Source organism: Oncorhynchus clarkii, chromosome 20 (genome assembly GCF_045791955.1).
Source record: "Oncorhynchus clarkii lewisi isolate Uvic-CL-2024 chromosome 20, UVic_Ocla_1.0, whole genome shotgun sequence".
Classification (NCBI taxonomy): Eukaryota; Metazoa; Chordata; class Actinopteri; order Salmoniformes; family Salmonidae; genus Oncorhynchus; species Oncorhynchus clarkii.
In genome coordinates, this window is record NC_092166.1 from 60,927,906 (window position 1) to 60,942,318 (window position 14,413).

The 14,413-nt window shown below is 43.3% G+C and overlaps 1 protein-coding gene across 1 annotated transcript in view; it reads left to right on the plus strand.

Annotated features, from left to right (window-relative positions):
• The window catches only part of LOC139376635 (calcium channel, voltage-dependent, T type, alpha 1G subunit), a 319,317-nt gene that overhangs the window by 231,938 nt on the left and 72,966 nt on the right, over nucleotides 1-14,413 (plus strand). Inside the window, exons 20-21 of the mRNA XM_071119441.1 lie at nucleotides 11,307-11,375; nucleotides 12,875-13,059. Of these exons, the coding sequence (XP_070975542.1) occupies nucleotides 11,307-11,375; nucleotides 12,875-13,059 (254 nt within the window). The remainder of the gene's footprint in view (nucleotides 1-11,306; nucleotides 11,376-12,874; nucleotides 13,060-14,413) is intronic.

The following is a 14,413-nucleotide window of genomic DNA, read 5'->3' on the forward strand; positions in this document are numbered from 1 at the left end:
AGACAGTTAGGGCGGTTCGTCATTCCAGTGCCTTGCTGTTCACCTTCGCACCCCTGGGCCAGACTGCACTCAACCATAGGACCTACTGAAGAGATGAGTCTTCAGTGAAGACTTAAAGGTTGAGACCAAGTCTGCTTCTCTCACATGAATAGGCAGACCATAAGAGCTCTGTAGGAGAAAGCCCTGCCTCCAGATGTTTGCTTAGAAATTCTAGGGACTATAAAATCTGAGCCTTGTGAACGTGGCGTACGTGTAAGTGTGCACCGCAGGACAAAATCGGAGAGATACCGTAGGTAGGAGCAAGTCCATGTAATGCTTTGTAGGTTAGCAGTAAAATCTTGAAATCAGGCCTAGCCTTAACAGGAAGCCAGTGTAGAGGGGCTAGCACTCTAGGAATCTTTGGGTTATCTGAGAATTTATAGCGCAGCTTTTGATAATCCTTGGTTGGGGTTTGAGCAGATTATTTGTTGAGATTGCAAACATAACAAAATGATGGTCTGATAGTCCAGGATTATGAGGAAAAATATTTATCCCACTGGACAAAATTAGATCCAAGGTATGCGTAGGTCCGGGAGACATGTTGGACAAAACCCTTTTGGACTTGGTGTGTGGACTTTTAATATTATTTGCGATCACTAAAAGGCCCGATAGGAATACAGGGAACTCAGTGAGGAACGCTGTATACGGCCCAGGTTGCCTGTGAGCAGTAGCTATAACAAGTAATTGATTTGCCTGCAAAAAAAGCTCAAAAGACAAGAACGCATACATTTCTGTTTTTGTACATTTAACTTTGCTGTCATGGACCTTCAGAGTGGCGCAGCAGTCTAAGGCATTGTATCGCAGTGCTTGAGGCGTCACATAAGATCTGTGTTCGATCCCAGGCTGTGTCACAATCGGCCATGGCCGAGAGTTCCATAGGGCTGCGCAGAATTAGCCCAGCGTTGTTCGCGGTGGGGGGGGTTTGGCCCGGGGGGGCTTTACTTGGCTGATCTCGCTCTAGCGACTCCTTGTGGTGGGCCTGGCGCCTACAGGCTGACTCTGGTCGTCAGTTGAACGGTGTTTCCTCCGACACATTGGTGTGACTGTCTTCCGGTTTAAGCTGTCGGGTGTTAAGGAGTGTGGTTTGGTGGGTCAGGTTTTGGAGGACACATGACTCGACCTTCCCCTCTCCCAAGCCCGTTGGGGAGTTGCAGCGATGAGACAAGATCGTCATTGATAATAATAATAATTTGCTGTCGTCAATGTTAGCAACAGCTCCGCTTTTGCAGGATGTGTGTGAGATATGGTCACTAGTGTAACCAGGAGGAGAGGCCTCATTTAACACAGTAAATTCATCAGGCTTGAGCCATGTTTCAGTCACGTCAATCACATCAAGGTTATGATCAGTGATTAGTTCAATGACTATGACTGCCTTGGAAGTGAGGGATCTAACATTAAGTAGCCCTATTTTGAGATGTGAGGTATCACAATCTCTTTCAATAATGACAGGAATGGAGGCGGTCTTTATTCCAGTGAGATTGCTAAGGTGAACACCACCATGTTTAGTTTTTCCCAACCTCGATAGAAGGCAGAGACACGGTCTTAATAAGTGGAAGGCTAAGCTGGCAGGCTAACAGCCTGCTGCCTGGCCTGCACCCTATCTCAGTGTGGAGCTAGAGGAGTTAGATCCCTTTCTATGTTGATAGATATGATGAGAGCACCACTCCAGCTTGGATGGACTCCATCACTCCTCAGGAGGTCAGGCTTGGTCCTGTTTGGGTGTGATTCCCAGAAAGAGGGACAATTAGCTACAAATTAGATATTTTGGGAGGGGTAGAAAACAGTTTTCAACCAGCGATTAAGTTGAGAGACTGCTGTAGAGCTCATCACTCCCCCTAATTGGGAGGGGGCCAGAGACAATTACTCGATGCCGACACATTTTTCTAGCTAATTTACACACTGACGCTATGTTGCGCTTGGTGACCTCTGACTGTCTCATCCTAACATTGTTGGTTCCGATATGGATAACAAAATATCCCTATACTCTTTACACTCACCAGTTTTAGCCAGCACCTTCTTCAGATCAGCCTTCATGTAGGTAGCCCTAACCCCTGGTAAACAGTGTATGATCGCTGTATGATTCTTTTGCAGGTAATGGAGTCGCCAATGACTAGAGTTTTCAATATGTCAGAGCTAATGGTGGGAGGCTTCGTCACCTTAGACCCCATAACGGGTGGAGAAGAAACCTGAGAAGGCTCGGCCTTTGACTGGTGGCACAGACAGTTTCAACCTTTCCTAATGATTGCATCTGAAGCTGGGCTTGACACTCGGCTATCCACATATTATGAGTGCAGTGACTGCAATTATATCACATAGCTTTAATGTTACTACTTAGATTTCTCGTCTGGTGGCGGTCCTGTAGAAGAATCATGTCATGTCCAAATAAAGCATCCCGGTGAAAGTTAAATGAGGGAAAAACTAAGATGTTGTTAAATGTGTTAAATGCAGAGTTTTGATCAAATGGTTATTAAAAGTTTTTTTTTTTAATTAGTTTTGCAGGTTGCCAAGAGGCAAACAAACAGCACAGCAGCACAGAGACAACGCTGAAGTGTGAAAATAAAAAGTTCCAATGAAGTTCCTCGATGATAACCTCTCTATCAATTCAATTCAAAGGGCTTTATTGGCATGGGAAACATGTGTTTACATTGCCAATACAAGGGAAATAGATAATAAACAAAAGTGAAATGAACAGTCAAAAATGAACAGTAAACATTACACTCACAAAAGGAATAGAGAAATTTCAAATGTCATATTATGGCTATATACAGTGTTGTAACGATGTGCAAATAGTTAATGGACAAAAAGGAACATAAATAAACATAAATATGGGTTGTATTTACAGTGGTGTTTGTTCTTCACTGGTTGCCCTTTTCTTGTGGCAACAGTTCACAAATATTGCTGCTGTGATGGCACACTGGTATTTCACCCAATAGATATGGCAGTTTATCAAAATTGGATTTGTTTTCGAATTCTTTGTGGGTCTGTGTAATCTGGGGGTACTATTTGTCTCTAATATGGTCATACATTTGACAGGAGGTTAGAAAGTGCAGCTCAGTTTCACTTCATTTTGTGGGCAGTGTGCACATAGCCTTTCTCCTCTTGAGAGCCAGGTCTGCCTTCAGCGGCCTCTCTCAATAACAATGCTATGCTCACCGAGTCTCTACATAGTCAAAGCTTTCCTTAATTTTGGATCAGTCACAGTGGGCAGGTATTCTACCACTGTGTACTCTCTGTTTAGGGCCAAATAGCATTCTAGTTTGAGCAGTTTTTTTGTTAATTCTTTCCAATGTGTCAAGTAATTATCTTTTTGTTTTCTCATGATTTGATTGGGTCTAATTGTGTTGCTGTCCTGGGGCTCTGTGGGGTCTGTTTGTGAACAGAGCCCCAGGACCTGCTTGCTTAGGGTACTCTCCTCCAGGTTCATCTCTCTGTAGGTGATGACTTTCTTATGGAATGTTTGGGAATCACTTCCTTTTAGGTGGTTGTAGAATTGAACGTCTCTTTCTGGATTTTGATCATTTGCGGGCATGCATTATTTTGTGTTTTACGTTTTGCATTGAGGATATATTTGCAGAATTCTGCATGCAGTCTTAATTTGGAATTTGTCCCATTTTTGTGAATTCTTGGTTGGTGAGCAGACCCCAGACCTCACAACCATAAAGGGAAAGGGTTCTATAACGGATTCAAGTATTTTTTTGCCAAATCCAAATTGGTATGTCGAATTTTATGTTCCTTTTGATGGCTTAGGAGGCCCTTCTTGCCTTGTCTCTCAGATCGCTCACAGCTTTGTGGAAGTTACCTGTGGAACTGATGTTTAGGCCGCCGTATGTATAGTTTTTTGTGTGCTCTAGGTTAACTGGACCTTTTTTGGAACACCATTGTCTTTGTAGGGAGGTAAGGCAATAAATAGTCCATAGTGGCAAAATAATGACAATTTAACAATTCAACACTGGAGTGAAAGATGTGCAGAAGATGAATGTGCAAGTAGAGATACTGGGCTGCAAAGGACCCAAAAAATAAATAACAATATGGGGATGAGGTAGTTGGGTGGGCTATTTACAGATGGGCTATGTACAGGTGGTTAGCTGCTCTGACAGCTGATGCTTAGAATTGGTGAGGGAGATATAAGTCTCCAGCTCCAGTGATTTTTGCAATTCGTTCCAGTCATTGGCAGCAGAGAACTGGAAGGAAAGGCAGCAAAAAAAGTAGTTGGCTTTGGGCGACCAGTGAAATATACCTGCTGGAGTGCGTGCTACGGGTGGGTGTTGCTATGGTGACCAGTGAGCTGAGATAAGACGGGGCATTACCTGCAAAGACTTATAGATGACCTGGAGACAGTGGGTTTGGTGACAAATATGAAGCGAGGGCCAGCCAACAAGAGCATACAGGTCGCAGTATGGGGCTTTGGTGGCAAAACGGATGGCACTGTGATAGACTACATCCCATTTGCTGAGTGTTGGAGGCTATTTTGTAAATGACATTGCCGAAGTCAAGAATTGGTAGGATAGTCAGTTTTACGAGGGGATGTTTGGCAGCGTGAGTGAAGGATGCGTTGTTGTGAAATAGGAAGCTGATTCCAGATTTAATTTTGGATTTGAGATGCTTAATGTGAGTCTGCTTAATGTGAGTAGTTGTCAGATCCGTCCAGAGTAGTGATGCTAGACAGGCGTGCGGGTGCAGGCAGCGATCGGTTGAAGAGCATGCATTTAGTTTTACTTGCATTTAAGAGCAGTTGGAGGCCAAGGAAGGAGTGTTGTATGGCATTGAAGCTTGTCTGGAGGTTTGTTAACACAGTGTCCAAAGAAGGGCCAGAAGTATACAGAATGGTGTTGTCTGCGTAGAGGTGGATCAGAGAATCACCAGCAGCAAGAGCGACATCATTGATGTATACAGAGAAAATAGTCGGCCCGAGAATTGAACCCTCTGGCACCCCCTTAGAGACTGCCAGAGGTCACGACAACAGGCCCTGCGATTTGACACACTGAATTCTGAGAAGTAGTTGGTGAACCAGGCGAGGCAGTCATTTGAGAAACCAAGGCTGTTGAGTCTGCCGATAAGAATGCGGTGATTGACAGAGTCGAAACCTTGGCCAGGTCGATGAATACGGCTGCACTGTATTGTCTTTTATCGATGGCGTTTATGATATCGTTTAGGACCTTGAGCGTGGCTGAGCTAGGAAACCAGATTGCATAGCGGTGAAGGTACGGTGGGATTCGAAATGGTCGGTGATCTGTTTGTTAACTTGGCTTTCAAAGACTTTAGAAAGGCACAGTAGGATAGATGTAGGTCTGTAACAGTTTGGGTCTAGAGTGTCACCCCCTTTGAAGAGGGGGATGACCGCGGCAGCTTTCCAATCTTTTGGGATCTTAGATGATACAAAAGAGAGGTTGAATTTTCTGTCAGGGCCAAGGTCTGATAGAATCTGTGCAGAAGATCTAGGTGCTGCTTTAGGCCCTCCTTGGCTGGGGACAGAAGCAACAGCTCATCAGCACACAGTAAGTAAAAATTTGACTTCAGATTCTAGTAGTGTGAGGCCTTAGCTGCAGACTGTTCTAGTGCCCTTGCCAATTCGCTGACATATATGTTAATGAGGGTGGGGCTCAAGCTGCATCCCTGTCTCACCCCACGGCCCTATGGAAATATTTATTTATTTTTTGCCAATTTTAACCGCACACTTGTTGTGTACATGGATTTTATGATGTCGTATGTTTTTTCCCCAACACCGCTTTCCATCAATTTGTATAGCAGACCCTCATGCCAAATTGAGTCAACAAACCTTTTTGATATCAAAGCATGAGAAGACTTTACTTTTGATTTGGTTTGTTTGTTTGTCAAATAGAGTGAGCAGGGTGAACACATGATCTGTCATAATTTGGTAGAAAGACATTTTGACATTTTCTCTGTACATTGTTTTTACTTATAATGCAGAGGATTTTCCAAAGATTTTCCGCATATCCTGCGGTAGTTATTGGGATAAAATTTGTCTACACATTTTGGATTGGGGTGATCAGTCCTTGGTTCCAAATATTGGGGAAGATGCCAGAGTTGAGGATGAAGTTAAAAAGTTGAAGTATAGCCAATTGGAATTTGTGGTCTGTATATTTTATAATTTCATTTAGGATACTATCAACACCACATGCCTTTTGGGTTTGTATATTGTCCTATAGTTCATTCAATGTAAATGAAGAATCCAGTAGGTTCTGGTAGTCTTTAATAGTTGATTCTAACATTTGTATTTGATCATGTATATGTTTTTGCTTTTTGTCTTTGTTATAGAGCCAAAAAGATTGGAGAAGTGGTTTATCCATACATTTCCATTTTGGATAGATGTGCCTTCTTTTTCCGTGATGTATTTCTGTACTGTTTTAGTGATTCACCATAGTGAAGACATTGGCTCAGGTTTTCTGGGTCTCTATGTTTTGGTTCGATAGGTTTCTCAATTTCTTTCTTAGGTTTTGCATTCTTCATCAAACCATTTGTCATTGTTATTATGTTGTCTGCTTTAAATTTAGGGAAGCTTAGAGGTCAAATATACCTTTTAGGTTTTCTACTGCCAAGTTTACACCTTCACTATTACAGTGAAACATTTTGTCCAGAAAGTTGTCTAGAAGGCGTTGAATTTGTTGTTGCCTGATTTTTTATTTATTTCTACACTACTTTCCTTCCATCTTTTGCATTTGTTAATGTTATGCAGTTCTTTTGACTTTGATGCCTTGAGTATTGCTCTGTTCAAGTAGACTGTGATTTTGCTGTGATCTGATAGGGGTGTCAGTAAACACTCTGAGAGACTCTGGGTTGAGGTCAGTGATAAAGTAATCTACAGTACTAAAATGAAATGAAATGAAATTGTATTTGTGACATGCGCCGAAATCCAACAGGTTTCAGTGAAACGATTCATTTCAAGCCCTTAACCAACAATCTAGTTTTAAGACAATATACCTAAAAAAAAGTATGAGATAAAAATAGCAAATAATTAAAGAGCAGCAGTAAAATAACAATAGCGGGGTTATATACAGAGAGTACCGGTACAGAGTCAATGTGCGGGGGCACCGGTGTTCGAGGTTATTGCGGTAATATATACATGTAGGTAGAGTTATTAAAGTGACTATGCATAGATAATAACAGAGAGTAGCAGCAGCGTAGAAGGGGGGAGGGCATAGCAAATAGTCTGGGTAGCCATTTGATTAGATGTTCAGGAGTCTTATGGATTGGGGAGAGAAGCTGATTAGAAACCTCTTGGACCTAGACTTGGCGCTCCTGTACGACTTGCCGTGTGGTAGCAGGGAGAACAGTCTATGACTAGGGAGGCTGGAGTCTTTGACAATATTTAGGGCCTTCCTCTGACTCTGCCTGGTATAGAGGTCCTGGATGGCAGGAAGCTTAGCCCCAGTGATGTACTTGGCCGTACGCACTACCCTCTGTAATGACTTTCGGTCAGAGGCTGAGCAGTTACCATACCAGGCAGTGATGCAACCCGTCAGGATGCTCTCGATGGTGCAGGTGTAAAACCTTTTGAGGATCTGAGGACCCATGTTAAATCTTTTCAGGCTCCTCAGGGGGAATAGGTTTTGTCGTGCACTCTTCACGACTGTCTTGGTGTGCCTGAACCATGTTAGTTTGTTGGTGATGTGGACACCAAGGAACTTGAAGCTCTCAACCTGCTCCACTACAGCCCCACCGATGAGAATGGTGCCGTGCTCGGTCCTCCTTTTGCTGGAGTCCACAATCATCTCCTTTGTCTTGATCATGTTGAGGGAGAGGTTGTTGTTCTTGCACCACATGGTCAGGTCTCTGACCTCCTCTCTGTAGGCTGTCTCATCGTTGTTGGTGATCAGGCCTACCACTGTTGTCATCAGAAAGCTTAATGATGGTGTTGGAGTCGTGCCTGGCCGTGCAGTCATGAGTGAACAGGGAGTACAGGAGGGGACTGAGCAAGAACCCCTGAGGGGCCCCCGTATTGAGTATCAGCTTGGCGGAAGTGTTGTTACCTAGCCTTACCATCTGGGGGTGGCCCGTCAGGAAGTCCAGTTTCCAGTTGCAGAGGGAGGTGTTGAGTCCCAGGGTCCTTAGCTTAGTGATAAGCTTTGAGGGCGCTATGGTGTTGAAGGCTGAGCTGTAGTCAATTAATAGCATTCTCACATAAGTGTTCCTTTTGTCCAGGTGTGAAAGGGCAGTGTGGAGTACATCTGTGGATCTGTTGGGGTGGTATGGAAATTGGAGTGGGTCTAGGGTTTCTGGGATAATGCTGTTGATGTTAGCCATGACCATCCTTTCAAAGCATTTCATGGCTACAGAAGTGAGTGCTATGGGTCAGTAGTCATTTAGGCAGGTTACCTTAGTGTTCTTGGGCACAGGAACTATGGTGGTCTGCTTGAAGCATGTTGACATTAGACTCCAATAGGGAGAGGTTGAAAATGTCAGTGAAGAAACTTGCCAGTTGGTCAGCGCATGCTCGGAGTACACATCCTGGTAATCCATCTGGCCCTGTGGCCTTGTGAATGTTTCTCACATCGGCTGCGGAGAGCGTGATCACACAGTCATCTGGAACAGCTGATGCTCTCATGCATGTTTCAGTGTTACTTGCCTCGATGCGAGCATATAAGTTATTTAGCTTGTCTGGTCGGCTCGTGTCACTGGGAAGCTCTCAGCTGTGCTTCCCTTTGTAGTCTGTAGTTTGCAAGCCCTGGCACATCCGACGAGCTTTGGAGCCGGTGAAGTACGATTCGTCTGTATTGAAGCTTTGCCTGTTTGATGGTTCGTCGGAGGGTACTGCAGGATTTCTTATAATCTTCCGGGTTAGAGTTCCGCTCCTTGAAAGCGGCAGCTCTACCCTTAAGCTCAGTGTGAATGTTTCCTGTAATCCATTGCTTCTGGTTGGGGTATGTACGTACCGTCATTGTGGGGATGACGTCATCGATGCACTTATTGATGAAGCCAGTGCCAGGTGTACTCCTCAATGCCATCAGATGAATCCTGGAACATGTTCCTATCTGTGCTAGCAAAACACTCCTGTAGTTTAGCATTTGCTTCGTCTGACCACTTTTTTATAGACTGAGTCACTGGTTCTTCCTGCTTTAATTTTTGCTTGTAAGCAGGAATCACCAAGATAGAATTATGGTCAGATTTGCCAAATGGAGGGTGAGGGAGAGCTTTGTACACGTCTCTGTGTGTGGAGTAAAGATGTTGAGTTTTTTCCCTCTGGTTGCACATTTAACATGCTGATAGAAGTTAGGTAAAACTGATTTAAGTTTCTCTGTATTAAAGTCCCCGGCCACTAGGAGCGCCGCCTCTGGATGAGCATTTTCCTGTTTGCTTATGGCGGTATACAGCTCGTTGTGTGCGGTTTTAGTGTCAGCATTGGTCTGTGGTGGTATGTAGACAGCTATGAAAAATAGAGATCAATACTCTCTAGGTAGATAGTGTGGTCTACAGCTTATCATGAGATACTCTACTTCAGGCGAGCAAAACCTTGAGACTTGCTTAGATATTGTGCAACAGCTGTTGTTTACATATATACATATGCCGCCGCCTGGTGTCTTGCCAGGGGCTGCTGTTCTATACTGCCGATAGAGTGTATAACCTGCCAGCTGTATGTTATTAAGGTCGTCGTTCAGCCACAACTCGGTGAAACATAAGATATTACAGTTTTTGATGTCCCGTTGGTACAGTAGGATATACTTGCTTTCAGTTCGTCCCATTTATTTTCCAGCGATTGAACGTTGGCTCGTTTTTTTTCACAGCGATTGAACGTTGGCTAACAATACAGATGGCAAAGGCTGATTAGCCACTCGTCGCCTGATCCTCACAAGGCAACCAAGATCTCTTTCCGCAAAATCTCTGTTTCTTTCTCCAGCGAATGACGGGGATGTTTGGAGTATATCCTTCCCGTCCAACTCATTAAAGAAAGATTATTTGTCCAATTCGAGGTGAGTAATCGCTGTTCTGATGTCCAGAAGCTATTTTCAGTCATAAGATACGGTAGCAGCAACCTTATGTACAAAATAAGTTACAAACAATGCGAAAAAACAAACAAAATAGCACGGTTGGTTAAGAGCCAACAAATGGCAGCCATCCTCTCCGGCACCATTAACCCTGCTATGAGGCTTTGTGTGTATGCCTGTATGCCTGCATTGTATGCCTGGAGTGTGTGGACTAGCTCTCTGAGCTATCTCTTTCTCCGGCTCTGTGAATTTATCCCACTCAATGATGGAGGAGCAGTGCAGTTGTGTGACCTGGGTGTGTTCGGGGGGGCTATCCTTGTCTGCAGGACAGTTTGAAGAGATGTGATCAGACTCACTCGGGGTGGGCTAGTCATCACCAAGAGAAAGCTCCTCCTGCCGTCCTTTTGGAAATGTATGAATTTGCCCTGTTCCACCACTGTTCCATTGTTGTACAGGTTGACAGAGGGTGTCTCAGGGTCCTCATTTCATACTATTCTGATTTTCCACCCTCTGCCTCTTAAAGCTGTGTGCCATGGCCAGGGATGGTCTGTGTGTAAGATTAGGTTGCTTACGTTCCCATTTTTCTACAGTAGCAGTCAGCAAAAAGTGTCTCTGGATTGTCCATGAGGAGCTTCTCTTTGTACTCTTTCCGTGCCTTGTCATTTTTTATGTCCAAAGGGAGGGACAGAGGGAAGCCATGGAGCAGTTGGCCAAAGAGGCCTCTGCATTTGCGTGGGGGAGGAACTCTGCTGCCGTTGTTGGGCACAGGGTCTTCACACCTCTCACTTCACACTTCAGTGCTAGGTAATGTTGCAGCCGGGTATTTTCTTTCCTAGCAAGCTTGGTAGCTTTTTAACTTAGCATTCAGTCTCCATAAAGTGAAATATCTAGAGATTATTGTCATTTTAATTTCATTCTAGGCTTTCGAAGTAGCTTCAGAATGGACTTTACCTACTCAGTTCCAGGATGGATGATATTTTCAGGTTTCTGTTGCGCTTCTTTTGCCGGTTGCTGGTTTGTCAGGAATTTTGCTGGATAGTCCTTAGCAATAAGAATTCTTGGTAATAAAAAAGTATTTTTGTCCAAAATCAGGTTGTAGGTTTGGAGTTTTGAGTTGGATTGAAGGTTATGTTGTGGAAGGTAGTATCCTGTATATGCCATTGTAAAAAAAATCAAAGTTTATACAACCCTAAATCTATATTTTTGTTCAAACATGCTGAAAAATGCTAAATCTTCCTCTCTTCTCTTCCTGTCTTCTATCTCTCTCGCTTTCTTTCTCTGTCTTTGTCTCTCTCTCTCTCTGTCTCTCTGTCTCTCTCTCTGCAGGAGCGTATCTTCCTCACGTTATCCAACTACATCTTCACAGCGATCTTCGTGGCTGAGATGACAGTCAAGGTAAGAGGGCACCACGGAGACAGATCCTACCAGCGGGTAAACCCACACACTCCTACCCAGGAAGCAACACTGATCACTATGCCTCGGGGCTGTGGTTAAGGCCTCCACAGACCTGGTCTAGTCCACAGAGCCAGGTTAAATCTCTTCGCCCTCTGGCTGATATCAGGACATGTTCGGTAGAAGTTGCCCGTAGGCACAAATCTAAGATCAGCCTATTTTACCTGAATCCGAACCTTTACAGTAAGAGTAAAAAAATGTCCAACTGACCATAGATCAGTGTCTCGTGGTGTACTGTATCCTACTCCTATGAGGACTTCTTATACGTCGCATATCCATCAGTGGTTTCTGTGTTCATTTTGCCCAAAAGCTTCTTTGAAGAAATAGAAAGAAAGAGAGAAGGGGGAGGGGAACGAAAGTACCATTTCAGTGTTTCATTAACGGTCACCATTTAGAGTGAGACGAGCAAATAGATCCGAGACGAGAAAATAGAGCCTAACAAAGTACCTAAAATACCTGAAATACCTTAGATAGCTAAGATGACAGAAATACATTAAGGCACGGCCCACCTGCAAATGATTGATCTTCAGCTCTACCGGTTCACTGTCATTAAGACAGACAAAGCCTTTAAGAAAACAGGCTTTCAGTGTTGATACCTCGGTAAGCCTCAAACACACACTCACACGAATGGGAGGGAACGCTGGCACACACACATACACACACACACACAAAGAGAGCGAGACACCTGTTACTAATACTAAGGAAAGGATTGTCTAGCCGATATTCAAATGGTCTGGCTTTGAATGGAGGGTCATGTCTACGTATAGAGGCTTGTGGCAGGGGTAGGGAGCGGTGAGGAGGGGTGAGGGCTAGAGAAAGTTCACAGGTGTCACTCACTAAGACCTCCATTTCTATTCTGGTGCCCAACGCAATGCCAGGGCTCACACACACACGCACGCACACACATTGAGGGCAGACGGACACAAAATGGAAATCATGCCCAGGAATAATGGGGCTCGGGGGAGGTTAATTAACGTCACACACAGGAAGTCAGATGTCTGGGGGAAACTGACAGGGGCATAGGAACCAAAGGCTTTGTAACCTCGACACGTCTTTGTTCATCAGGGGTTTGATCATTCTCTTTGATACTGCCTGGTTATATATAGATTCATGCCTTAACGCTCTGACGAGGCACAGCATATGCAAATGAAGCCATGCCTAGTTGAGATGCAGTTTGTGAAGGTTCTATGGGTTATTGTTGTGTCTCAGTCATTTTTTTGTAGATTGAAATACTGAGAGAAGAAAAGTCTTCAACGACAAAAGTTTGTATCTCACTTGGCTTGGCCTAATTTACTTTGCACAACTCGAGAGGTGCCTCTCTGATTGACTGCTTTGACTATGTGTGTTTTGTGTATATGCGTTACCGTGCGATACCGTCTTTGTTTGTGAATGTAATTTCGTAGAATGTATGTCGTTAACCCAGTGTCTGTGTATATTCTCAGGTGGCTGCACTGGGCTGGTTATTTGGTGATAAGGCCTACCTGAGGAGCAGCTGGAACATTCTAGATGGGATTTTAGTGATGATTTCAGCCATAGATATCCTGGTCTCATTGGTATCGAACAGCAGCCCCAAGATACTGGGCATGCTCAGAGTGCTGCGCTTGCTACGGACGCTCAGGCCACTACGGTGAGTTACACAAACAGCGGACCCACACAAATACACACGCACATACACTCACACATACAAACACATACGCACCTTCTCACAATACCACAAAAAGACCTGTTCCTGAAACAGTACAATATATCTACCAGCCAACAGAGCGTGAGACTTTCTCCATATACAGTATACTGTACTAACTTGACATGCTGTATCTCTTAGGCCTGAATCAAATTCACATTGAAATCGCAATATTGACATGTACATTATCCATATTTCAAGAGCTACATATCTTATGCAATATTTTGAAATGCATCTCAGTCGTGTGTAACGTCCGTTTTATAGGTTATTTCATTTTTTAAATTTCTCCTCTTGCGGCTGCTTCCCACTAGAGTTACTGGTTAAATATATAAAATCATAAAATAAGATGACTTTTAACATATTTTTTTTTTTTTAATGACAAAAATGTAAAACATTATGCTAAATATAACGCATCAGTTTAGTGAAAACCATTCGTGTTTCATATGAGCGTTTGTGCCTGAAATGTATATTTTTTACAGTTTGATTTATTTTATTATGGTGTCAGTGGTGAAAAAAAGTACCTTTCTGGAAGAGTTAGAGTTATTTGGAAATATTGCTGTTGTGGGCGAGATTTTTTTCCCCATACATTTTCTCACTAAAAACAAATGGTTATATATAGAACCAAATAAAGGTTATTTGGCTTGTAACTATAGCAGATCCCTTTTTGGGGCTTTATATAACAATTTTTTGAAGTGTCTATAAAGAACCATGCTTTCAATGGAACCCTTTACTAAGGTTTTATAACAAGGGTATTCAACTCTTACCCTACGAGGTCCGGTACCTGTGTGTTTTCTGCTCTACCTGATATTTAATTGCTACAGTAAAACTAGGTGTCCCAGGTCTTTATCAGTCCATGATTAGAAGGGAACAACGAAAAAATGCAGTGGAACTGGCTTTGAGATCCAGAGTTGAGTTTTAGGGTTCTATAAAAAAACATAAAAAGAGGTTCTATATAACAACAAAAAGGGTTCCGCTATGGTTACAACCCTTTTTGGGGCTATATAGAAAACGGTTCTATATAGAAAACCTTTTTTATGGTTCTTTATAGAACCTTTATGGAGAATGGTTCTATAATGAATCTCAAAGGTTCCTTGTAGATCCCTTTGAAGAAACATACAGGGTTTTGTATTCTGGTTAGCCATATTATATTGTTAAAATTCCATAGGCGTTATTCGTTTTTTTAGTTAACAAGTTGAATCAGGTGTGCTAGTTCTGGAACAGCTTGCGGTCGCTGATGAGAGAATTGAGCACCACTGACTTAGTCTACTGTTTTCAATTGACACAAGGCCATACATACAAT